Source organism: Malaclemys terrapin, chromosome 3 (genome assembly GCF_027887155.1).
Source record: "Malaclemys terrapin pileata isolate rMalTer1 chromosome 3, rMalTer1.hap1, whole genome shotgun sequence".
Lineage (NCBI taxonomy): Eukaryota > Metazoa > Chordata > Testudines > Emydidae > Malaclemys > Malaclemys terrapin.
In genome coordinates, this window is record NC_071507.1 from 59,761,922 (window position 1) to 59,789,489 (window position 27,568).

General features: G+C 42.5%; 1 protein-coding gene across 4 annotated transcripts in view; it reads left to right on the forward strand.

Annotated features, from left to right (window-relative positions):
- KIF6 (kinesin family member 6) overlaps window positions 1–27,568 on the forward strand; it is a 271,652-nt gene that overhangs the window by 224,754 nt on the left and 19,330 nt on the right. For all 4 annotated transcript variants that reach the window (XM_054024404.1, XM_054024405.1, XM_054024406.1 and 1 more), the window contains one exon: window positions 83–133. In XM_054024404.1, the coding sequence (XP_053880379.1) occupies window positions 83–133 (51 nt within the window). The remainder of the gene's footprint in view (window positions 1–82; window positions 134–27,568) is intronic.

Here is a 27,568-nt window from a genome sequence, read left to right on the forward strand (position 1 = left end):
AATGGTGAGAGGCAAGTATGACTTAATTAATCTCTGAGATTTTGAAAGCTCTTTAACCATTTGCACTTTGTGTCTTTCACAGACCATCTGAAAGGAGAGATAACCCAGCGGCACATGCAAAGGGCAGCTCTAGGTAAGAGCAAAATATTCTTGTATGAATAATAAATAGTGCATCTGGAAGAGAAGGCACTTCCCAGTGTTTACACGGAGTGTGAACATAATACATGCAACTGAGGCCAAACAAAACATTATGGTTTTTTTAGTTTTTGGATTATGAATTTTCTGCAATAATTGATGCATTTTTCTCATATTGTGTAGAGCTGGGCAAAAATTTGCAGATGAATATTTTCCAAAAAAGCAGGTTTAGTAAACCCAAAACTAAAAAAAAACTGGCAGGGGGGCTTGATTCACAAAATAAGAGGAGGAAGTGGTAGTGGTGGTGGTGTCCCATCATAACTTTTGGCCAAATAGTTAGGGCACTCACTTGGGCTGTGGAGCAGGAACTTGAGTATCCCATATCCTAAGTGGATGCCCTAACCAAGAGGCTATATGGTCATTCTTGCTTTGTCTCTTGCTCAATGACTTTTATAATATTTTATACAAAAAGTGGAACAGTTTCAACAGAAGAGACGGAGAGAGACCCACCTAAGAATAGCCTAGTTTTGTTGGGGCACTCACCTGGAAGGAGAGAGATGTGGGTTCAATGGGTCTTCCACATCCCAGATGAGTGCCCTAACCACTGAGCTAAAAGTTGTAAGAGGGACACCAGCGGCACTACCACTTCCTCCTGTTTTGTGAATCTAGCCGTTTTTAAACATCTGGAAACAAAATGTTTTGGGGCAAACTACATGTTTCATTCAGTTTGAAACTGACTTTCATTCTTTCAGAATTCTCATATTCGGTTCGACCCAAAACAATTTATTTTTATTTTTCAGAACTGCTAGCAAACTGAAAAATCCATTATTCTCCTGGCTCATATACTGTGTAAAGGCCACACATCCGATTTTCATGGCATCCATGAACATTACCAAAGCTTTTACCAACATGGCAACTGACTTTATATGGGGTGACAGAAATGATGCAGAAACTGTGTAAATCATTTCTCCTAAAATATTAACCAGTAGTTTTACTGGTGCTAAAGCAGGAGCAAACAGATCCGAACCTTCTCAGTCCTTAGACCTTGTGCCTTCTGGGCCCGTCTTATATCTGAACTTCAATTGGTTCTGGATTTCAGTCTGTTTTGAGACTGGGCATCAGTTTAGCCACACTTCCAGAGTCAGCCTGTGATACCTTCAAGGCCTCTTCATTCAGAGAGAGGTCCAGAGCTGAGACTCTGTCGTTCCTGGCAATGGGGAGCAGAACCAGTGCCAGACTGTGCTGCATCTTGTTAAATACCCCTTTCCCACATACTTAATGCAGTGGCTGTGCAGGTCAGTAACTAACATCTTGCTCTTGTAAGATAGACAGCATTTGAATCTGGTTTTCTTCCCAGATTCAAATGGCCCCTATCAGAAGCCAACCAGCTGATGGACTGACCTATATGCTAATGCAGTGATACCGTTTCACTTAATGCTACCCTGCTGTTCATATTTTAAAATAAAGCTAGACAAATAGTTTATTAATATTTGCAATATTTACACCAGTGCATCTGCCAAAGTGACAAGGGGAGTGATAGTGAGCTCTACCCTCTTTGCCTGCTGAAGTTAGAAGGAGCTGAGGGGAGTGGGGCTGTAATTCCTTATATAACTTCATACTAAATGTCCATTTTCATAAGGGAGCATGTGCATGGAACCAACAGTCACAGCTTTCCAGGGGGTTGTGACTGAGGTACCATAAGGTACTCTCTCTTGGCAATATTCCATCTCATATCCTTTCCTATTTTTTTTCCTTTTTATAAAAATAAATTAAATGCAAAAATATTTTTCCAGAATCTCTATGCTGTAGAACAAATCATTAAAAGCTAAAAAAAAAAATGCCAGACTAAGGCCCACTCTCCCTCAAGTTGCCCTGTTCAGTGCCTGGAATGCAAGCTAAGGATGGTATCATCAGTCTAAATTCTGATTTGTTTCTTTAATGCAATTCAAATAGACTTTTACGTATTTTAATTGTGCTCAGATCTATACAATATAAAATTAAAGACATGCCCTGCTCTAAAGATTTTACATTCTAAAGATCAGACACAGAGAAGAGGAGAAAACTTTAGGAAATCCAAAGGAGGAGATAATGTGAATCTATTATGCTGATTGGTTTGTCAAGTAAATACTTGGTACTCTTGTGCCACGTGAAACTACTCATGTGTGTAAGACGCAATGAACCAGATCCTTGGCTGATAAAAATCAAAGTATATTCACTGGGTCAAATCTTCAGGTGATGTACATTAACGTAGCTCCATTGATTTCAGTAGAACTACCTGAGCATCTGACTCAATATGTTGCATTTAAAGTTGTTCCAAGGTAAGCCGTGACACTGCTGTCTATGAGAATTCCTTATGCAGTGTTTCAAAGAAAAAAAAAATGTGTACACTCCAACTGTGTGTTCCAGTGTGCATTGTAACATCTGGCCTTGTCTCAAACATTTAATGGCTCCTTATTGTACATAGAAAATAATGGGGAAAATACTATTTTAAATAACTATTTAACTGATTTTCATAAAAAAGGTAAGTATGGACTTTTTTTTAAAGGCCCCAGGGAAAAAGCACAGCACCGACTCTGCCAGCTACACATAGCATTGTGAATATTCCATCAATTTTCCTCAACGTAATGTGCAGCCCGTGTGTTTTGGCTTTTGTTTTGAACATTGCTGCATGCTTATCACTAAATCTGGACCACACAAAATATTTTCCAGACTTTTTTTCCTTCATTCATTGAGCCTTTTAAATATTCGGTGTATTTTGGCCTTATGTTTATTCTGTGAATTGGGGCACCTCATTTGCGTGCTTATCTTATTCCACGTATATTCTTCCAGAGAATAGCAGATCTCAGCTCTCCTTGAATCTTTCTTGATGACCATAAATCCATCAAGAGCTTTTTGAAGGAAAACTGCTTGGTAGGAAGCCTCATTAAGAGTTGGTAGAAATCCCTATATAAAATAATACATACCATTTGAATTAGAATCCAAGTGTTAACATCTTCCAGCTGCCTCTTCTATTTTATTTTATTTTTTACTTAAAGCACTTTTATGATCAGAACTCTTTAAGGAGCTCTTTTAGTTGGATTTTAAACATTGATGATCTGTTTTCCCTAATAGGCTCACTTCAGATGTGGATTTCTCATTAAAGGAAACCTCCTTGCTCAGCCAATTGTTCTTAGCTGTCTCATCTTTTAAATCACCATTTTCTGCATATTGACAAAGCACTAAAAGAGTCAGATGGGGCGTTTCAGTGGAGACAAAGAACATCAGATTGTTCTGATCTTCTGGTTCTGTAAAGAAGAAACTGCATAAATTGCAAAAGGGCCTCATTCTGCCATCCTTACTAATACTCAGTAGAACTTTACCATGCAAATAATTCCATTCTTTTCAATAGGAACACTCAGAGTAGGGTATAACTAAGAATGACAAAGGGTGGCAGAATCAAGTCCAAAATGACCAGATTAACATTTTCTTTTCTCTTCTTCCATTCTTCCTGCTTTCCTTTTTCCCTTTCCACTTCTCTCATCGGCATAAAAAAACTACCTTTGCAAGCAGCATAAGCTATGTCGGTGGTAGACACTCTTATGTAGGTGTAACTACGCTTATGTCGGTGTAACTCATGTCACTCAGTGGGGTGGAATATTCACACCCTGAGCGACATAAATTTTGCCCACATAAGCTGGAGTGTAAACTTAGCCTTTGATGACTCCTTTTCCCCCTCCTATTCTCTTTTTTCCCTGTCTTTCTTTTCACCACCCTTTTGCTCTTGTATTTTCTATCTCTCAAGCCCTCTACTGTCTTTCTCTGCTCTACTTTTTCACTCTCTGTTTCATGTTAAATCTCTATTTTTAGATCTGTCTCTTACACGTGGGTGCCTTTGTATGAGTGTACACAGGATTACAGTCCTAAGGTAGCACAATCTAGTATGGGACACTAGTATGCTTCTATTACTACAGAAAAAGGAAAAGCATTCCCCTGAGTTTGCTGTGCTGTAGAAGGCATAGGTACATCTGATGTAATTCAGTGGGCAGTAGTATCACAAGATGCTATCAAATGAAATTCCAGTAAAATATAGAGTCTCATTCTCCACTATGTTACTCTGGTTTTATATAGCTGTAACTCCTTTGAAGTCAATAAAACTATTGGAGTTGCATTAACATAAAGCTGGAGTAACACAGAGATTCAAGCCCATAGTGACTTATAAAAGCCACAGTGAAACTAGATAATCTTTTAGTCTGTTTATCCAAGATGTTGCAGGTGAAACAATTATAAATGGTGAGCAATGTCAGTTAATGCACAGCCGCTATGAAATAAGTGTTGTCGTCTAACCTGACCTTTTCTGCACGTAAATTTCCTCTCTCTTTTTTTTTTTTAAGTCTTGGTACAAATTATTTTAGTAAAAACACCAGTTTCCCAGTGCTTTCTATCACAGTTCAGGGTAGCTCCACCTGTATTCCCCCCTGTGGATCAGCAAGAGCACCCACTCTCAGCTTCCGGCTCCCCAGCCATTGCCTCTTTGGGAGGAGATACCAATCTCTTTCCTGTCTGACTGGGGTATTTCCAGGCTGAACAGTTCCTTGACTATACTGTGATCTCCACAGCAAAAGACAGACTGCCTATGCAGGCCTTCTTCACTTCTTTCCTCAGAGATAGGACACAGCATAATTGTCACAGTTAAGTTACCATACAGCCCTTTACAAGCAAGTACATTTATTCTTCAGACGGGAGCACTGGAACCTTGGTAGAAGTCGGAGGGCCATGAGGTCCTGCTCCTCTCTGTGGCCTCACTCCCTGGTCCTCCTCTTCCCCCCTGAAACTCCACCCATTGGCCAGGTTGGAAGCCAGAGCTGGGCCAAGGTAAGAGCCACCCAGGGATCCCAGGCCACTCTGCCCTGGGCAGGGAGCCTGAGGGCAGCCCCAGCCTATGTCCCTGCCCCCGGGTTGTGCTTTCCAGGGCAGGTGGAGAGTCTGGGGCTGCCCACAGTGGCCCGGACTCCCTAGGTGGCTCTTACCATGGCCCGGCTCTGGCTTTTAGCCTGGCCAAGGGTGGGGCCTCAGGAGGAAGAGAAGGAGCAGGAGCAGGGGCAGGGCCACAGAGGGGCCAGGCCTTGAGGCAAGGTGCGTCTAAGAACAACCTTGCTGCCCCCCAACCAGGAAGAGGCTGGCATCGCTGGCAGGGGTTGTGTTTCACAGCGGATACCCTGCTGCAAAGCACAGCCCCTGCTGGCACCATTCCGTGCCTGCCCAAGACATGCAGTTTGGTGGGCAACACTGCCCCCCAAACTGTGCCCATGTTAAAAAGTGGGCAGGCTATGAACCCCCCCTAAGCTCCCCTCCGCCTCCCTCACCAGTTCTGGCACCTATTCTTAATGTGAAAGCATTACAGAGAAAACATATTAAAACAATAAAACAACCTACACACATACTAATAAGCTTACTAGAGATCACCCTCTAGGGTGACCAGATGTCCCGATTTTATAGGGACAGTCCTGATTTTTGGATCTTTTTCTTATATAGGCTCCTATTATCCCCCACCCCCGTCACGATTTTTCACATTTGCTGTCTGGTCACCCTCCCACAACTCCAGCAAGGGGGATTTAACCCTTCAAACCCCTCACAGGGATTTTACCTATGATCCCAAGTTCAGCATAGCTTCAGCTCAGAACCACCATCCCAGTGAGTTAGTGAGTTTATCCAGTTTGGGCTTTGAAGAGCCCATGGATAGGTAATCAGCCATACAGTGAGTTTCTCTTTAAGGTGCAGTTTCAAGTGGATATCTCTCAAAGTGAGTAATTTGCATTCTCTTCTTCCTAATATTTCCTATGAACTCCCACTCAGCTAAAAGCTCAATCTTGTCTGGTCCATTGTTTCAAAAGAGTTCTTTGAAGCACATAATACTTTGCAGTGTTTACAGTAGTCCTGTCTCTCCCTTAAAAGACATTACATACCATTCCACAATATTACATAAATATTTGCATTTTTAATACAATGACCTCCTAAGATGCTTTGACTTAATTCACTAAGGTTTGTCCAGGATATTGTCATATATATCACACCTTCCACCTGTCCCATCCAGCTTTCTCTATAGAGTGTCACACACATACAGATGTTTTTTAAATGTTCTCTCTAGATTGCAGTAAAAGGTATATTTTGAGTTTAGGGTTTCAAAGTTTTTGGAGTGACATGGCCCACTGATAGCACTTAGATGTCCACTTAACAAAGAAACACACCTAGAGTAGCGAACTCACTTGCTCAACTAACCTGGAACCTATTTATTTCTCTCCCTCCAACACTGGCATGTACAATAAAAGAGTTGACAAGTTCTGTGCATCTTCATTAGCTTCAACCAGCTCCGTTTGCTGTCTTTTTTCTCCTTTTCTCTCACCTTCTCTCTTCTCCCATTCTTCATCCCAATTTTCTACCTTCATTTTTTATATACATTTTTAAATCCCTCCTACCACTGAGCTACCTGTTAAGAGCCCGCTGAACACATTAGGAAATAGCAACACTAGTCAGTGAATGAGAAATGGTGCTGCTTCCAGAGAGACTCATTTAGGGCCCAATTCCACCACCTTTATGGCCATTATGTAGTATATATCTCTGTGAGTGATACCATTGTTTTTAATAGGGCTGCTTGCGGAGCAAGGTACAATTTAATTTGAGTAAGGGTGGCAGATTTGGCTATCAGGGAGGAATCTATCTTCAATTTCAGAGTCAAAGAGTGTCTTGTTTTGTGAGTGTTTTTATTACAAAACTCTGTTTTGCCAGGATTTATAATTTAGAGCAGGTCTTCACTACAGGGGGGGGTCGATTTAAGATACGCAAATTCAGCTACGCGAATAGCGTAGCTGAATTCGACGTATCGCAGCCGACTTACCCCACTGTAGGGACGGCGGCAAAATCGACCTCTGCGGCTTCCCGTCGACGGCACTTACTCCCACCTCCGCTGGTGGAGTAAGAGCGTCGATTTGGGGATCGATTGTTGGGACGCGATAAATCAATCCCCGAGAGGTCGATTTCTACCCGCCGATTCAGGCGGGTAATGTAGACCTAGCCTTAGCTGTTGAAACTAGGTTTGTTGAGAAACTTGGTGTTCATACTCTAGTCTTGACGGGGGCACTCCCCAATCCCATTGAGCAGCTGAGCAAAACTTTTTTTTTTTTTTTTTTTTTTTTTTTTAAGAACCCCACTCCCCACCCTATGTGAAATGACTGGGGGAGTCAGAGATGGTTAACTAATTTCCCATTGTCTGTTGATTTCCTTGGGTCCCCACAACCAGATGTCAATTGCCATCTCCTATGTCTGATTCAGAGCTCTCAACTCTGGTATGGGTTGTTAGCAGGAATCTTTAGTGCACTTTACTCCTGCATTTGATTAAGATGGGATATGATCATGCAGGTTGGAGTATGTGGCCTTTGCCATAACTCTCTGTAGCTTTGCTTACACCACTTTTCCTGGACTTTTGAAAACTGAACACCCCTTTAAGAAAATGAAACCAATTGAACTCCTGCTTTTGTCCTTTCATGTAATGCTTAAGGCCTCTATATATTTTAGAGCTTCATATTATGAAGCTGCTTGTCCTTTCTTAAATGTTTTGATAGACAATGAAATAATATACACTGCTGACATTTAAAGTACTATCACTGGCATCTGAGTTTAGCACTAGAGCTGGGTGAAATTTTTCACATAAAGCTTTTTTTTGTTTCGTTTTGTTTAAAAATGCAGATTTTTCAACCCAGAAACATTTTGCAAATGTGTGCTGATTTCACCAAATTGTTTTGTTCAAAAATTACTTTAAAAATTCCAGATGTTTCATTATGACATTTTTTAAACAAAATATTTTTATCTTTTTTAGGTTCAACATTATTTTTTGTTTCAAAATTTCCTTTAATTTTATTTATGAAACAACCAAAAAACATTTGAAAAGGTCAAAATATAAACAAAACATTTCATTTGACCCACACCTTTATTTTCTAACTTTTTGATTTGCCAATTTCTTTTAAAAAATTGTTTTTTTGGCGGGGGGGGGAGTTGTGTGTTTGTGGTTGGTTGGTTGTTGTGGTTATATTATTTAGTTTTTGTTTGTTTGCTTGCTTGTTTTGTTTTAGGAATTACCAGTGAACCATATGAGTTATACTCCCAGCTGTAATTAGCATCCATTGAAATGAATAAGACAGTTCACACCTCAGAGCTATTGTTTCAAGGTCTCTGCAAACTCAGGCAGAGGTTTCTGCATCAGTTATGCTTAGGTCATGTTTTGAAATTTTCTCTGCAGCTATAGCAACTAGAGATATACTTGGTTTTTAAATACTCTGGAGAACAGTTGAAAGGTCTGTCCATGACTCTCTCAACTAGTTCTTCCCATACTCCTGTGGGGAAAGGACACTCCACACTTTGGGAAACACTGGTTTACCTCATGCTTATTCCCTCAATCTAACTTGAGCTTGGTTTCTTCCATCACCTTATTTTTCATAACTGAGAAACCATTTTAAATTGCTCATGTGAAGAAACAAGTTCTCTTTCTGTACTAATGCTATGACAGAATGACACACAAGTGTTTTCAATCACAAAATGGCAGAAGCTGAGAAAAGTGGTAGTCTGAGTTTTCCCACACAGATCCAATGCAGTCCATAGAGGATAACAGCTTTAATTGAAATTAAAATGATCTGATTTAACATAATCATTTCTGGCTCTGAAAGTCAATGTCTTATGAATAAACTATTTAAAGGCTCCTACAGGAACAATCCAACTATTGTCTACTAAACAGTCCAAAAGTTTAAGTATTATTTTCTCCTCAGTGGCAGGAGATACCATAAAAAAGTCTGCCCTGTGCACCTAGGTGTCAGAAGAAGGCCTTGTAATTTGGTACCTCCTATATATTTGTATATGTGTGTGCATATATTTACACATAACTGAGTTTTTCAGTCTTTAAAGTTCATTAATTTTTAAGCAAAACAGAAGCAGTCAGTGTGTAATGCTACCGAGTGACCTAGGGATGATGGCATGAATGGAAATGGTACAGAAGAGCACTTTCTCTTAATATTGCACAATTTTGATTATGCTACAATATTACAGTATGTTCTGTTCCTGTGGATATTTGTGTTTGAAAGCTGAAGCAACAACAATCTATTTTTGTAAGAGTTCACAGTTACTAGCATGCAGTATACTGACCTAATTCTTAGAGTGACCTCTAGTGGCTTAAGGCCACTTCTCTTATGGCTAGATTTCATTTCTCCAGGGTTGCTATTAGATCCATGGAAAACAATTGGTAATGCTTAGCCTTGAGGGCTGTTTTTGGAATTCTAAGATTGAAAGGAGGTGGATCAGGTTATGTTTGTTTAAAAGCATCAATTTTCCACTAATCCTAGCACAAGGATATCAATAGTAAAGCTGGGCGAACACCTCAAAAAACATTCCATGAATATTCGCTTGGATAAAAAAATGGAATTTATGTTGGCTGTGTTCACGGTCCTTTGGCATTCACCTTCCTTGGCTGTTGTAGCAAATTAGTTTACTGGCAGGAATGTTTGCAGAAACAGCAACTTTTGAACAGATATTAGAAATATTAATGGAAGGTGAATTTTTAACACACACACACACACACACACACACACACACACACACACACACACTTCCTCTGCAAATACTGTGTGTTTGTGTTTTATACTTCTCTCATCATTGTCGTACCTAACATACACTGAAGTCAGTGGAGTTACTCCAGGTTTGCACTAGCATAAGAGAGACCAGAATTTGGCCCCTGAATATTAGACAGTTGTAAAGTTGCACATTGTAACAGACCCACCCTGTTGGATCCACAAACTACTTAGTGTTTCAATTCAGAATGGCTTATGGTTAAAACTCTGAGCTGTTGCCTGTTAAACATCTTGATATCACAACCGCCTATTTTGTGCAGCTCAACTGTGCTGGCATCCAGCAGCATTTCACTGTCTTTGTAGTGGCCTGCAGTGTCCACAAGCTTCCTTGAAATAGACCTTTCTTTTGAAATAGTACAGAAATAGGACATTCAGTGTGGATTGCCTCATTGTACAGCGACTCCCCGGGATGACTGGTAAGTAGCATTGGTAGATTCTGGAGTTAGAGGCGCTGATTCTTAAGTCCAGTCAAGCTGTGCAGAGTTTGAGCTGCAAAGTGGAAATGAAAGTGGCTTGTTGGCATCTTAGCAGCTCATTGATTCTAGGGCTGGGCAGGTCTGCATTGGCCCCAGTTTAAATCACAGTAGCCTCTGCCTGTAGCCCCGAGGAGTTGTAAAAGTAGCCAGGAATAGCTGAAGTACAGGGGTGCTCCAGCTGTATCCCATTCTCCCTAGACTAGGGTTACCATACGTCCGGTTTTTCCCAGACATGTTCGGCTTTTCGGCAATCAAACCCCCGTCCGGGGGGAATTGCCAAAAAGCCGAACATGTCTGGGAAAATGCCGGCCGGGCACTTCCCCTCCCACGGCTGCTCTGCTCCTCCCCTGACTCTTCGGCTCTGTTTAAGAGCCGAGCTGCCCGAGCGCTATGGGCTTCAGGCAGCCCCCTTGCCTCCGGACCCCAGCCGCCGGCCGGGCACTTCCCCTCCTGGGCTCCGGCGGCGCAGGGTCCGGAGGCATGGGGGCTGCCCGAAGCCGGCAGCGCTCGAGCAGCTCGGCTCTTAAACAGAGCCGAAGAGTCAGGGGAGGAGCAGAGCCTCCGGCCGCAGCGGCTCTGCTCCTCCCCTGACTCTTCGGCTCTGGTTAAGAGCCGAGCGCTACGGGCTTCAGGCAGCTCCCATGCCTCCGGACCCTGCGCCGCCGGAGCCCGGGAGGGGAAGTGCCCGGTCGGGGGCGCAGGGTCCGGAGGCATGGGGGCTGCCCGAAGCCCAAGCGCTACCGGCTTCACGGTTTTCCGGGCAGCCTCCAGACCCTGCGCCCCCGGCCGGCGCTTCCCCAGCGCAGCTGGTGCCCGGGAGGGGAAGCGCCCAGCCGGGGGCGCAGGGTCTGGGGGCTGCCCGGCAAACCATGAAGCCGGTAGCACTCGGGCAGCCCTTTTCGCGTGGCTGGGAGTGGGAGGGAGGAGGGGCGGAGTTAGGGTGGGGTTGGGGCGGGGAAGGGGTGGAGTTGGGGCAGGGCTGGGGGTGGGAAATGGGCGGGGCCAGAGCCCCGTGGAGGGTCCTCTTTTTTTATTTGATAAATATGGTAACCCTACCCTAGACTTCACCCTCTCCACTAGAGGCCATAAGTTGTGGGTGTGCACAGCTGTTCTGCTGGCTCTATACCACTAAAGGATTTCCCCTATGCCAGTGTGATGGGCGTATGAACCCCAGACTGGGAAACAGGGGGTTAAGGAGCAGTTCTGGTCACAGGAGGCTCCACCCAACCTCGTCTGCTGGGTGTGCTGTCAGTGGAGATGGAGTTTAAAGGCACAGCACAGCTCAGTCAGGGTGTTCAGTGTGAAGGAGTAGACTTGCATTGGTAGCTCCTGCAGGAATCCAGCAGGAGCCCCACACAGCCCTGAAGCCAACCTCAACTCAGAGCTGCAACCCCCTGCAGAAGAGACAGTGGAGTAGCTGCTTGTGATTGGGAAAGGGAATCTCCTGACCTCCTTCTGGGGGGATTCTTTCTGGGTCACAAGCCAGACCTTCACTATGCCTCTGAAGGGGCTGGGATGTAGTAGGAAGTAACCCAGGGAGTAGGCTGGATGATACCCTAGCCCAGGTTTCACATCTGAACTGCCTGCCCCAGGACCTGAGTTGGATCCTGGAACAGCAGGAGGGCCTAGGTTTTCCTACCGCCAAACCCCTGGACTTGCACCTCTAGGCACTACTGGCAACCACCCTGGACTTGATAAACTATGTGCTTCAGCCACCCGTGGACTTCAGAACTACGTAGCAGGGCTAGCCAGTGCTCCTGTCATGGTCTAAGGAGATGATCCCCCATCACAGCCAGTGTACCAGATAGATGGTTAAGCTGACTGTACAGACCCTTTGCATGCACAGAGCAGTGCAAAGGGTCCATAGCATAACAGAAAATTTATCTTGATTGTTTTGGGGCATAAAAAGCCAATAGCTCCCTTCTCCTTCCATCACTGTAATTGCCTTTATTCCACTTTGGACCGACAGAGCTCTCAGTTGTTCTCTAGAGTCTCAGCTTCACGTCTTTACTTGCTATGGTTGTGAAGAAAACCTTCAGAACATGACCCAAATGTGACCCATGAAGCAGTGTTTCCCTGAGTCAGCAGAAAGCCTGAAGCAAGAGGCATGAACTGCCCCCATTCACTGCAATGAGTGCTAATGCAGGTGCCCATGGTGATACTTTACATGTTGCTAACCACATCACTTCTCTTCAAAGCACGTAAGTTAAAGAGAGGAAGTATTGCAGGACTTGGTGGGGGACTTCAACTACTCAGATATCTATTGGGAATGTAATACAACAGGGCACAGATTGTCCAACAAGTTCATGAAATGCATTGGAGTCAACTTTTTATTACAGAAGGTGGAAAGTGTGATTGGTGGAGAGGCTGTTTTATATTTGATTCTGACATAGGGAGGAACTGGTTGAGAATTTGAAGGGGGAAGGCAGCGTAGGCGAAAGTGATCATGAAATGGTAGAGTTCATGATTGTAAGGAATGATAGGAGGGAAAACAGCAGAATAAAGACAATGGACTTCAAGAAGACAGATGTTAGCAAACTCAGAGATTGGTAGGTAAGATCCATGGGAAGCAAGTCTAAGGGAAAAGAAGAGTTAAAGAGAGTTGATAGAAAGAGACATTATTAAGGGCACAAAAGCAAACTATCCCAATGCATAGGAAAGATAGTAAGTATGGTAAGAGGCCATCCTGGCTTAACCAGGAGATCTTCAAAGACCTGAAACTCAAAATAATCATACAAAAAGTGGAAACTAGGTCAAATTCTGAAGGAAGAATATAAAATAACAAAAGCATGTAGGGACAAAATTAGAAAGGCCAAGGCACAAAACAAGATCAAACCACCTAGGGATGTAAAGGGTAACAAAAAAAAACATTTTACAAATACATTAGAAGCAAGAGGAAGACCAAGGACAGAGTAGGCCCATTACTCAATGAGGAGAGAAAGACAATAACAGAAAATGCAGCAAAGAAAAATTAGCAATGATTGGACGACTAACATAGTGAACATCAGTATAAGTGGGTTAGGATCTGAGGCTAAAATAGGGAAAGAACAAGTTAAGAATTACTTAGACTAGTTAGATGTCTTCAGGTCAACTGGTCCTAATGAAATACATCCTAGAATACGTAAGGAACTGGCTGAAGAGATCTCTGAGCCATTAGTAGGGCCCTACCATATTCATGGCCATGAAAAAAACGTGTCACAGACCGTGAAATCAGATCACCCACCATGAAATCTAGCTATTGGAAGGCCGGAGGGGAGAGTTGGGCATGCACCTGGCTCCAACTACTAGTCCAGGCAGGGCTGGGGAGGGACAGGACTTCCTCTTCCCCTGCACAGCTGCTCTCGCGGGGGAGAGAAATCAAACCCACCTCCAGCTACCTCCCGTGGCTGCAGCAAGCTCCATGGCTGCTGCCTTCAGAGCCCAGCTCTGAAGTTAGTGGAGAAGCAAAGATAGTAATCCCGCGCCCTTCCCGCGCCCTCCCCCCCCCCAACAGCTTTGCAATCCCCCAGGAGCCCCACGGTTACAACATCTGAAATTTTAGGTGTAAACACCATGAAATTGACTAATTTTAAAATCCCGTGACCATGAAATTGACCAAAATGGACTGAATTTAGTAGGGCCTTAGCCATTAGCGATTATCTTTGAGAATTCATGGGGGATGAAAGAGATCCCAGAGCACTGAAAAAGAGCATATATAATACCTATCTGTAAAAAGGGGAATAAAACAACCCAGGGAATTATAGACCAGTCAGCTTAACTTCCATCCCCAGAAAGACAATGGAGCAAGTAATCAAACAAATCAATTTGTAAGCACCTAGAAGATAACAAAGTGATAAGTAACAGTCAACATAGATTTGTCAAGAATTTGTGGATGGGGGAAGAAGTAGATGTGATATATCTTGACTTTAGTAAAGCTTTTGATACTGTCTCACATGACCTTTTTATAAGCAACCGAACGAAATATAGCCTAGACGAACATAGTATAAAGTCGGTCTGTTACTAGGGGTTTTGCAGAACCCAAAGCTCTTGGTAACTTTACTCTTTACAAGGCGGCGGCAGGAAATAAATCAATGGGGGAAGCAGGCAAACAAAAGTGCTTTCACTCAAAGCTTCTACTTTATTTAGTCTCCAGCACGTACACACATCCGCAACAGGTTAGTAGAGCACCCCAAATGAACCCCAGATTAGTATTTACCCAAGGTCTGAAGGAGGTCTTAAGTGGATTTCTGTAGATGATCAGTGGTCAGCCTTCCATCAGCAGAGGAACTTGAAGGTGTTCAAGTGACCACTGAGCTCAGGTTTCTTCCTCTTTTTATACCCAATGTGTTAGTATTACATAGCTCATTCATCAAAAAAACTGCTGGGCAGAAGATAAGTGTGGAGTTTTCCAGCCTGTCAGGCAGGGAATTTTCCCTCAGTTAACCAGCTGTATTTCACATAGTAACAGTTAACTATTGCCAGATTTCCATCTTGCAAACCCGCATGCTTCAGCAAAAAGCTCAAGTCAGGAGGGCACAGGGTCATGTTTACTACTCATGGTCACTCATTTCCCCGCTCCCCTCCTGGTCTGTGCTAAAGTTTCAGAAAGGCCTAGCTGCTTTCAGCACTAAGCATAACAATTGGTATTCCTGCTTCTGGCAATGGTCTAGGCATGTTACTGCATTCTGGGCTATCAAAAATCTCCTCATCCTACAGGTGCATAAATGGTTGGAAAACTGTACTTAGAGAATAGTTAACAATGTTTCACAGTCAAACTGGAAGGTCATATCAAGTGAGGTCCCACAAGGATCTGTCCTAGGTCCAGTTCTGTTCAATGTCTTCATAAATGATTTGGATAGTGGCATAGAGAGTACACTTATAAAGTTTGCAGACGATAGCAAACTGGGAGAGGTTGCAAGCACATTGGAGGACAGGATAAGAATTCAAAACAATCTTGACAAACTGAAGAAATGGTCTGAAATAAATAGGATGAAATTCAGTAAGGGCAAATACAAAATACTACCCTTAGGAAGCAATAATCAGTAGAACAAAAAATGGGAAATGACTGCCTAGGAAGGAATACTGCAGCAAAGGATCTGGGGTGTTATAGTGGATCACAAACTAAATATGAGTCTTCAATGTAATACTGTTGCAAAAAAAGCAAACCTTGTTCTGAGATGTATTAGCAGGAAAGTTGTAAGCAAGACATGAGAAGTAATTCTTTTACTCTACTCAGCACAGATAAGGCCTCAACTGGAGTATTATGTCCAGGGCCGGCTCCAGGCACCAGCTTCTCAAGCAGATGCTTGGGGCGGTCGCTTCAGAGAGGGGTGGCACATCCAGGTATTCGGCGGCAATTCGGCGGACGGTCCCTCACTCCGCCTGGGAGTGAAGGACCTCCCGCCGAATTGCCGCCACAGATTGCAATCGCGGCTTTTTTTTGTTTTGTTTTTTTGTTTTGGCTGGTTGGGGTGGCCAAAACCCTGGAGCTGGCCCTGATTGTGTCCAGTTCTTGGCACCAGACTTCAGGAAAGATGTGGCCAATTCGAGAAAGTCCAGAGGAGAGCAACAAACATGATTAAAGGTCTAGAAAATATGACCTATGAGGAAAGGCTGAAAAAATTGGATTTGTTTAGTCTGGAGAAGAGAAGACTGAGAGGGACCTGATAACAATCTTCAAGTGCGTACAAGATTGTTATAAAGAGGATGATGATAAATTGTTCTCCTTATCCACTGAGAACAAGACAAGTAGTAATGAACTTAAATCGCAGCAAGGGAGATTTAGGCTACACGTTAAAAAAAACCTTCCTGACTTTAATGGCAGTTAAGCACTGGAACAAATTATTTAGGGAAATTGTGGAATCTCCATCATTGGAGGTTTTTAAGAACCACTTAGACAAACACCTGTCAGAGATGATCTAGATAATACTTTGTCCTGACTCAGTGCCAGGGTCTGGACTAAATGACCTACCAAGATCCCTTTCAGTCCTACATTTCTGTGATTCTATTATTTTAAGATCTACACCAATGTTTCCTGAAGTAGGCACCCTGAAGGATTAACCAGGGCACACAGAAGGTGTATAAATTAAGATGTGTAGACCTTTAACAACACATGGCTGATTTGCAGGGGCTATGCAATCGGCTTCATTCCCCTAAAAGAGGGCTTAGCTTTTTAAAGATTGAGAAACATTGCATTAGAGCAACTGGAAATGTCTAATTATCTGATCATCTGCTTTTCTAAAGTGCCTGTTGTCATAGTAAATAGAATTGTCAATCATTGACAATGTGAGAGTGTGCTTCTTGTCAGTCTGAGAGAAGAATAGTCAAAGGTTATTTCCACAGGATGTTTCCCAGTTTGTATTGTCTTGTCAGCTCAGTGTGATTCCATGTCTAGAAACAATGTGGTTCCACATAGTCAACCTCAACTGAAGTTGATAGTTTTCAGACCTTTTGGAAAGAAGCTATAAAATTGTCTTCCCAACACTTTGTTCGGATCCCTTCCAGCACAGCGTCTGTTGCTTCCGATGCTGTTGCCACATTCATTTTCTCACTTTTCTCATTCTGCAAGTGTCTGGAAGCCATCTGCTCTTCACTGAGCAGATTTGGATGTCACACACAGTGCAACCCCAAATTCAAAATCTATTGACTTCATCAAGGATGCTGAAATACTAGCAATACTTTTATCAGTCTTCCCCCTCCCACCATCTTCTTCACTTCTCTTTTGCAGATGGAGGACTCTCCATTAATACATTACAGCTGGCGGCCCCAACCAGCAGTTTGGCTGATGCTGCTTAGGCATGATCTGACTCCAAATGCACTTCTGTTACTCAAATGATTTTCAAATTTGGAAGTATTCAGCTCTTGTTTCAACTCCTTTTGCATGGCCTGAAAGACCGTATGGAAGTTGCATTAACCCTCTAAAAGTCTGTGCAGTTGACTCATAATACCAAAGAAGCTGCAAGTATGGGTGTTTTATTTCATATTCTTTCAACCAACTACATCATACATTTAGTATAGAGCACAAAATAAACTATCTTGTGCATTTATATGATTATTTGCACTGATATTGCACCCATCCTAACTCTGGCCTCTAATTTAGACTCATAGGGCTGGTCCACACTAACCCCCCACTTCGAACTAAGATACGCAACTTCAGCTACGTTATTCACATAGCTGAAGACGAACTATCTTAGTTCGAACTTACCACGGGTCCACACGCGGCAGGCAGGCTCCCCGTCGACTCAGCGTACTCCTCTCGCCGAGCAGGAGTACCGGCGTCGATGGTGAGCACTTCCAGGATCGATCCCAGAAGATCGATTGCTTACCGCCGGACCCGGAGGTAAGTATAGACGTACCCATAGACTTTAAGGTCAGAAGGGACCATTGTGATCATCTAGCCTGACCTCCTGCACATCGCAGGCCACAGAACCTCACCCATCACTCCTGAAATAGACCCCTAACCTCTGGCTGAGTTACTGAAGTCCTCAAATCATGGTTTAAAGACTTCAAGTTGCAGAAAACCCACCATTTACCGTAGTTTAAACCTGCAAGTGACCTGTGCCCCATGCTGCAGAGGAAGGCAAAAAAAAAAAAAAACCCAGGGTCTCTGTCAATCTGACCAGGGGGGAAATTCCGTCCCGACCCCAAATATGGGGATCAGTTAAACCTTGAGCATGTGGGCAAGACCCACCAGGCAGATACCTGGGAAAGAATTCTCTGTAATAACTCAGAACCCTCCCCATCTACTGTCCCATCTCCAGCCATTGGGGATTTTTGCTACTGGCAGTTGCTGATGGGCTACATGCCATTGTAGGAAATCTCATCATACCACTCCCTCCATAAACTTATCAAGCACAGTCTTGAAGCCAGTTAGGTTTTTTTGCCCCCACAACTCCCCTTTGAAGGCTGCTCCAGAACTTCACTAATTTTACTGACATCCAGAGCATTTTCATGGAGGCAAGAAAGTAGCAATTTGGCCAGTGTTTCACTGTCTTTTCTATGTGTAAACCTCTAAGCACTTCATTTATATCACCATTCATTTGAACATACTGGATAATTGAGAGATTGACCAGTTTTATTTACAGCTTTAGTGGTATTAATGCAAACGGCAAAATAACTTGCATTCCTGATTTCCTTAGTCAAAAACTGTACAACTTATCAATGCTAGTCAACGAAATGATGTAAAATGAGTTTGTCTGAACTAAAAGAACCGTTGATTGCACTTTCCAAGGCTTCTGGTGAGGTTACCAAATTATTATAGCAACAGATCAATGTGTTCTTAAAATAAGAAGTGCGCATATACAGGCAATCAGAAATTTGTTCAGCGGGAGCAATTTTGGATTCAACATCCTTTTTGGACATTTCTTTTCTGGGGAGCGCTCAGCATAAGCAGTGAACTTTCAGAGTGGTAGAGGAATTGGAGCCGTCCTCAATACTGCTGTTACAGCTTCATCCAACAGCAGCTGTAGGACCAGCAACATCTCCAGATTGTAAACTCTAGTGAAAAAAAGCTAAAAATGTCTGTATTACCTCAGTTAAAGGGGCAGATAAAACCTCATCACATCTTCCAGTTACTTTTCCCAACCTACGAAGATTCTCATATTACCGAGATTGAAATTCAGCCACCAAGGTGTCATCCATTCCCCAGTCTCGCCCAAACATGGGGTAAAACATTTGATAGTACTGGCTGGATTATATGAGGGAGAGAAATAGATCTGGGTTTCATTGGCTCTCTGAAAACATCATGGCCCATTCTTCCTCACTATCCCATTCAAAGATCCCATATACACATTAAATGAGAGAGCGGACAATTTGGATCCCTGCAGAACATCTCTTGAAAGCACCTCAGGACAGAAGAACAATTGCCCCAAAGTACCCTCTGGAATCTCCCCAAGAGATAAGAGCAAAGCCACCAAAAGGCTGCATCATTTGTTTGTGTTAGCATTAGCAGATGAACTAACTCCACCTCATAATCAATGGTATTGAAGACAACTGATAAAGCTAACAATATCAGCAGGGATACATGGTCAAGGAGGAAGGGAGCTACAAAAGCTTTCTCTGCAGCTCTGTGCAGTATCTAGGGCCATACTCAGAATAACAAGAATCAAGGCGATCTGAAGTAACCGGGTATACTGAGAATATTTACACCAATAGTGTAAGCAGAGAAGACATGGCATCTGTCTCCTTAAGATATTGCCGTTCACCTAGGGATGCAGACAGCTCAGTCCAAACCTACTTGATCTTATCTACATAATGATGTTGAATGTCCTCTACAAGAGGAATGAGTCTCTAATCAGCCATCAAATGAAGACAGGTTGGATGAATTTGAAATAAAGCTGCTGATCAAGACTTAAAGATTCTGTTGGGGAGAAAGGGAACTTTTCTTTGCCACCCACGCAGGCACCACATGACATTTCAAGAAATCTTTATGATGCATTTTGTCAGAATCAGCGTGAGATTTATACTGCCAGGGCTCTGTCTTCCTTCCCCCTTCACTTGTCTCAGATAATCTGTAAACCATGATGACCTGTCAGGATGAAGTTGGGAAAGCAAATATCACTTCACTGATATGGGCCACTTCATTGATGGTTGAGGACTGAAAAATAAAGTCCTACAATCCCTTGATTGAGTGGTCTGTTGAAGAAACAATACTCTCCCTCCTAATCCTCCAGAAATGCTCAGGTTCATTAATCTCTGAGGACAGAAATCAAACTGGTCTCTCCTCCAGGAGACATGTATCCCAACCTCATATACCAGACAGTGTTAGTCCATGACCTGGGCAGAAGCGCAATTAGCCCACCTCTTGTCCCAACCCAACCACAACCACAGATAAAAAATCTGGCCAGCTGTATGAATTGAGGTAGCAACCAGTGGACATCACGGTAATTGTGAAATCCTGGGTTGCCTCAAAAGAATTGTCATCAACATAGATGTTAAAGTCACTGAGTACTCTCAGCCTTGGTTCCTCCTAGAAGGAATCTCAATACCTCATGCAGTGACTTTGCAGTGCTACAGAACAGTTGCAGTACTAACACCAGTCCTGTCTTAAAGTCATCCAAGGACTTTCACACAAGATGGGCACACTGGGTGAATTCCTGGCCCTGTTGAAGTCAATGGCAATTTAGCCACTGACTTCATTAGGGCCTGAATTTCACCCCCTGTATTTAGTCTAGTTTTGGGGTGGAAGATCTGCATTACAGGCAGGATACAAACAGCATCACCAGACATCCTCACCCATTTCCTTTTGGTTCATACTGAACTTAGTATATGATTAGAGTTATCTGCACCAAAACTTGGCCAGCACGTGTCTTGCAAATTACACTGCTCTACAGCCAAAATGCTTCTGAAATAAATGTAGTCAAACTTTACTAATTCTGGGTCACTGAGAATGAAAATGATGCTTAAAATTGTTGATTGGCTCTAGTTTTCAAGATATGCTATTGGGTCAGTATATACGACCCTTGACTTGGGAATGGTGGAGGATAAGTGAGTTATAAAGGGAAGGGATCTCAATTCAAACCAGAAATGACTAAAATACATCTTTGACTGGATCTATGACTAAATCTATGACTGGGTTTGGACAGTACTTGCTTTTTAGGCAAAACAATGAATGATGCAATCTGAAGCTGGTATTGCCTCATACATGAGATGAATTGCAGCATGTTATTTCTAGAAGTCATGGATGATGCAATCATAACGAAGCTTACATCACTCTGCTGAACAAATTGCCCTATATCAGCTCTATAAATTATACAGTGTCGTGCTCTCTTATTTGTCAGTGTTTGATTTTGAAAAGGGACACATTTCTCTTTAGTCAAAGTGAGCAGAGATGTCTCATACTTGTGTGAACAGGGCAGATAACTTCTGCTATGTGTGTGGTGAAGTGACTTTTGCCTCACAAAAGCGCAGTATAACCACTATGTTTAAGAAAGCCTATCACCTTTATTTTGGCTGCAAAATTGGAGATCAGGACAAGAAGTGGGCCCCACACATATGCTGCAACACTTGTGCAACAAATCTTCGCCAGTGGTTGAACAGGAAAAGTAAATCTATGCCTTTTCCAGTGCCAATGATTTGGAGAGAGCCAACAGATCATACCAGCAATTGTTACTTCTGCATGGTCCCTCCAGTTGGGAAAGGTGTGTCAAAGAAGAAAAAGTGGACTGTGCATATCCAAACATTCCATCAGCTATACGCCCAGTACCCCACGGAGAAGGACTGCCGGTTCCTAATGCACCAGAATCATTCTCACTTGAGTCAGACGAGGAAGAGGATGAAACTTCTGGTCCTGAACCATCAGTCACAGGACCCACATTTTCTCCCATCCTCCTCCTCTGAACCACACCTCATAACACAAGGTGAACTGAATGACCTTGTCAGGGATTTGGAACTACCCAAGAGTAAGGCAGAGCTGTTGGGCTCCACACTACAGCAGTGGAATCTCCTGGCAGGTGATGTTAGGGTTTCCATGTTCCGTGACCGTCAAAAGGATCTTGTCCCATTCTTCTTCATGGAAGGTGATCTTGTAGTCTGCAACAACATCGATGGTGTGATGGCAGCCCTCAACATCGTTCACGATCCAGATGAGTGGAAACTGTTCATTGATTCATCAAAGACGAGTCTTAAAGCTGTTTTACTGAATAATGGCAATGTTTTGCCATCAATTCCAGTTGGTCATGCAGTCCATATGAAGGAAACCTATGACAACATGAAACAACTTGAGGTGCATAAACTATGACCAACATCAGTGGTAGCTTTGTGGCGATTTGAAGGTTGGTGCTCTCTTGCTTGGTCTGCAGACTGGGTACACAAAGTACTGCTGTTTTCTCTGCGAATGGGATAGTCGTGCAAGAGATTCCCACTACATCAAGAAAGATTGGCCACTCCGACAGTCATTGGAGCCTGGGAGGAAAAGTGTTCAGCATCCACCACTTGTTGAATCAAGGAAGATTTTGTTACCACCCTTACACATCAAGCTGGGTCTGATGAAGAACTTTGTCAAGGCCATTGACAAAACACAAGCAGCTTTCAAGTACCTCCGTGGAAAATTTCCAAGGTTAAGTGAAGCTAAGATAAAGGAAGGTGTCTTTGTTGGTCCTCAGGTTCGTGAACTTCTTCAAGCTGATGCATTTGACCATGCACTGCCTGGCAAGGAAAAGACGGCATGGAAAGCCTTCCAGTTAGTGGCAATAAATTTTCTCGGAAACAACAAGGCAGACAACTACAGGTTGTTGGTGGAAAACCTCCTCAAGGCATACAAAAGCCTTGGTTGCAACATGTCACTAAAGATACATTTTTTGCACTCTCATCTAGATTTTTTTCCACCAAACAGCGGAGCAGTGAGCGACAAGCACGGCGAGCGATTTCACCAGGACATTGCAACAATGGAGAAACGCTATCAGGGCAAATGGAGCCCATCGATGCTTGCAGACTATTTCTGGACAGTGACAAGAGATGCTGCATTTAATGAATACAAGAGACAAGCCAAGAAGCGCCGAGTAGAAACTGAATAGGACTAAACTATGTACATAATAGTTTTTTGCCTTTTGTTTCATACTAAATTTTATTTATATAACCCTTTTGCTGATTTTTAAAGTGTTACATATACAGGGCAGGTGAAATATTATCATGTAAAGCAACCATAAACACATGAAAAGACCTAGGTTTACAATTTATGATTAAAACTCTACTATCCAAACAATATACATAGACATAAAATGTAAAAACTTAAATATCTTAGAAACAGTAGCCAATCAGTTGTTTTAATTGTCGTATTTGAATTCAGCACATCAAAATACATAAAAAATAGCACATTTTATCTCTGAAGCAGACGACTTCTCAAAAATTGTAGACCAGTGTTATAGACAGTTGATGCTTTATTAATCGCTAACTTTGCATTGGTCAGCGCGAAGTGAAGGCCCAGAAACTTGTTCACTGGTATCCCAATCTTCTGATAGCTAATTACGTGCGAAACCAATAGAATTGAGACTAAACCATCTTGATTTTTAATTATGCTTTACTTTAAATCCTTTCCTTTCTTATCTCCCGTTGCCTACTACCACAGACATCAAGAGATCCACACCCTCACAACCAAACACCCTGCCAGATCTATACAGTTCCAGCATGAGACAATATTGTTCAGCCATCTCAGGCACCCTTAGGTAGCCATTGAAGGGCTGCTACAGTTGACTGCCCAAATAAGGACTCCCCAGGGTTGGCTACAATGTTAATCTATAATGCAGGTTCCCTAACTCAAACAAGCCCAATTGACAGTTATTCCCCAAATGTAATAAGTCTCACTTTCCTGCTTTGGGAGACACCACTTCAGCTTAATCCTATACCCTTGCCATTGAGCACAGATATCTGGGTCTGACCTACATATCAGTGACGGGAGCCTAATCTTGATTTCACTCTAATTAACCAGTTTATTGGTTACTCTGGCATGTGTCTGTCTCAGTCTCCCCTGTCAGAGATGATGCTGTTTGTATAAATAATTGTTTCTGTGAGAAGAGGGGATTTGAACCTGCAACTCCCACATCCCAGCTGAGTGCTATACCTACTATGCCATAAAGTCAATCTTTCACACACTCTATATTTACTTATTTATACAAAGTGTAACAGCACCGACAAGAGAGAGTGCAAAAAACTCGATAGCTCAGTGGTTAGGGTATTCGCCTGGAATGGGAGAGACCCAACTCTAAATCAGGCATTTGAACCAAGTCCTCCTACTTCCCAGCTTTAGGTCACTGTTCTAAATCAGGCAGAGCAAGAATTCTAATATGGGTCACCTACAGCCCAGCAGAGTACTCTAACCTCTGAACTATTGGCTGTTCTGTGGTCCCATGTTCTCTCCCTTTGCCCTCTCCTTCCTGCCAAAAAACTTCAGCAAGACTCAGGTTCATCCTGGTGCAGAATGGGATTTTTTGAAATCTCAAAAACTTTCACAGCATGGGAAATCTTCTTCTCACTCAGCAGGATAACCTCACACTTTGCCGGATTACGGATGGAAGTAGATTCCGGAGCCAAACATTCCCTCTTCCACTGAGAACACCCTGCATCAAGCCTCAAGACGTTAAGTTCTAGGAGCTGTTGGTGAGAGTGCCCCTGCTGTCTCAACTGTCCAGAAAGTGGACATGGAGAGAAGTGGCCTCTATGGTAGTCAGGATCCAACCATATAGGGCTTTATAGATTGCATCCAAGAGGAAAGGTTACAATGTCCTATCCAGACATACATGGAAAAACTTTTATTAATTACTGCTGCCCCATCCAGCTGGGCATCCAAGAAGACCACATTATGAAGTTCACAGAGACAAGCAGGCATATCCCATCAAAAGAGGAAGCAGATACCGTGGCCTTTTTCTCTGAATGTTTCCAACCAGCCCAGCCACGTCACCTCTGTCTCACCCTGACTGAACTTCTGTCACCTTCCTGTCATCCAAGCTCCTATTTTGACCAGGCACTGCGGGTGGGGGGAACACTGAACCATTTGGATCCAGTTGTCATTTGCATCCTGATGGCACTGCAGTTCAAACAACTCACTCTTCTAACAAGCAAATGAGACTCAAGCAAATCTCACTCTTCTAACAAGCAAAAGTAATTTCTATCACTTTATTTTTGTATTGAAAATGTTTACTCCAAAATTTAGCAAAGAGACTTTTTCATGGAAATGCTTAGATGTTATTCTGAAGGGCAGTATAGAAACCTTAAAATGGATGGATGATAAGCCCTGTGCCCATTTTATGGATCTAGAGAATAATAGAGAAAATACCATCATTGAACTGTCAAGTATGGCTCTGGGTAATAAAATGGGCAAGATAACTGATGACAAAAACCTTATGTAATCTAGTGGCAAAGTTCAGTTAGTAGACTTAGTCAAGGTTCTAGATCAGTGGGTGTTTTCTGACCAGGGCCCAGGTGTTATATTATTCCACTATATAGACTGCCATATGTGGAACACATTAAATTTGGACCTATTCACCTGCATTTTTCAGTATTTACTACTTACACATTTGGAAACCATTGGCAAAGTTTTAGTCACATTGGTTTCAGAAATTCCTGTGGCTTGAGTACAGCTGAATTGGAAACACTTTTTGTTCCATGTGCCAGGTATTTTAAGAGCAAACCAATATGATGACATGTTTCAAACGAGGCTTCAATGAGTGGAAAACAAAAATAGAAATCTGTATTTAACCAGAAGAACTCCTAACAGAGACACCAAAGCTAGACCGTGTATTCCAGGTATGCTACACTGGACACAAGTTACACAAGCATGTGAGGCCAGTGATAAAATTATACAGAGCAAAGCAACACAATGATGGATGGCATCTGTGCTAAAATTCAAAATAAGAGACAACATAATGGGTGTGTCTTTTTAAAAAAAACCCATAAATGTAATGTTTTCAAAGGTTGAAGATGAGACTATTGTTTTATTTTAATGCATAGAACTTACCACCTGGTAGAATGTTTTAAACACCATATTAGAAAATAATTAGAGTACGGTTGATTCAAAACCCCCAATCCAAATACTTCAACCTTTGGGAAAGTTTGAATCTAGATCTGAATTTCGCAGTTCATGTCCATCTCTATTTTTGTATAAAATGTGTCCATAATGCCGTCCTGGGGAAAGTCACATCCACTCCTCAATCAAACGAGACAGATTGAACTGGCCTAGGGGAGGAATCAAAAGATAAGGAGAAAGCCTGAGTAACTCCACTCTCCCTACAAACAAAAAGGGGGATTCTTTTTAAACCAACCCAAACAGCATTGTAGGCTCCAGCTTAATAGCACAACAACCTCAGGACTGAGTTTGCCAAGAGTAGCAGAACGGATAAATAAAAGCAATACAAAGATTAATTGGACACTGAAGACAGCTCTAACTGTGATTATTTCAAGTGACTATAAATTTAAGTAGTTAAATACAAGATTGTCTGATGCTGAAATGAAAACCTTTGACTGCAAAGGTACAGCTGAAGGGCAGGACATAATGTTAATTGAGGTACTAGGACAATAAATCTCTAGATTGTTTGACTCCTAGAACAAATTCAGGGCCAGTAATATATGGGCTCCCTAGAGAGATTAAAGTTCAGAGTCACAGAGAGTTTCTTTACAAAATTGATCTTCAGTTTGATTGTGGACAAAAATAAGCCAGAATTTTTCAAGTTAGTTGACTACGAAGTCTGCCATGGTAACACTGATGATAACAGTATGTATCACTTACTGAAAATAGTGCTTTTCATCCATGCTTATTTGAAAGGTAGGTAAGTATGATCAGTTTCTCCATGAATTCTTCGATTCACTCACTGCACCATGACCAGCAGAACTGGCTGACAATGGAGTTGATTGAATGCTACAAATTCCTAAGGGAGGGGTGCACAGGGAACACTCACCCTGCACCTCAAGAACATCAGGAGTCCTTTGCTGCACTTTCTCCAATGTATACCTGTGCCTTAATGAAGCCATCTGACCCACTAGTTTTGTTCTCCCTACAGTATTTTGGCATAACTACCATTGGAGATATGGATGGATAAGGGAGGAGACTACGGGTGCAATCCCGATCCCACTGAAACCAATGGGTGTTTTACTATTTACTTCAATGGGGCCAGGACTTCACTATCTATTGTGTTTTATTGTAGTGTATTCATATAACACCACTAATTTTTGACACCTCTTCTGCCATGAATCCGACTCTTTTGACTCATATGTTGTTTGCTTTAACTCCCAAGAGAGTTTCATTTCTTAATGTGTTAAGAGCACCCACTCCACCACAGACTGCCCCACTCAGCCCTACCCTTCTCTTATAGTCTGCTTGTATGGAATGAAAGCTGTGTGTGTAGTTTTTGTTCGCCTTGTTTTTTAGTCTGTATTAACACACTTGACCTTACGTACTTTTGGTGAAATTAAATATGTTTCAATCTCATTTTTGATTAAGCTACAGGGTGTAACAACAAAAGAATAATGGTTTTAGCTGGAGTACTGACAGGCAAAGAGAGGTCATTACTGCCCTCGTGTTCCAGCCAGAATTCCATTCCTTGAAGCTAGGGTACATTCCTTAGGCCTAATGAAAGGTTGACATATAATTTATTTTCTTGGCTGAAATAATAATTGAGATGGAAACCAAAGTGTATTGTACAGCAAATCTTTTGTTCCTTGCATTTTTCTTTAGTAAAAAAGGCAAAACTTGTTTTATTGGGAACCTTAAGACACTCCCTAGAAATAGAAAGTGGTTTTGTAATAGTTGTGCTTTTTTAGTAGGTAACTTGACATTTCCTTCATTGCTGAACTGAGCCCAGTTACTTTAGTCCTTGTTGGAAAGGCTGTCTCCCAGAACGAGAA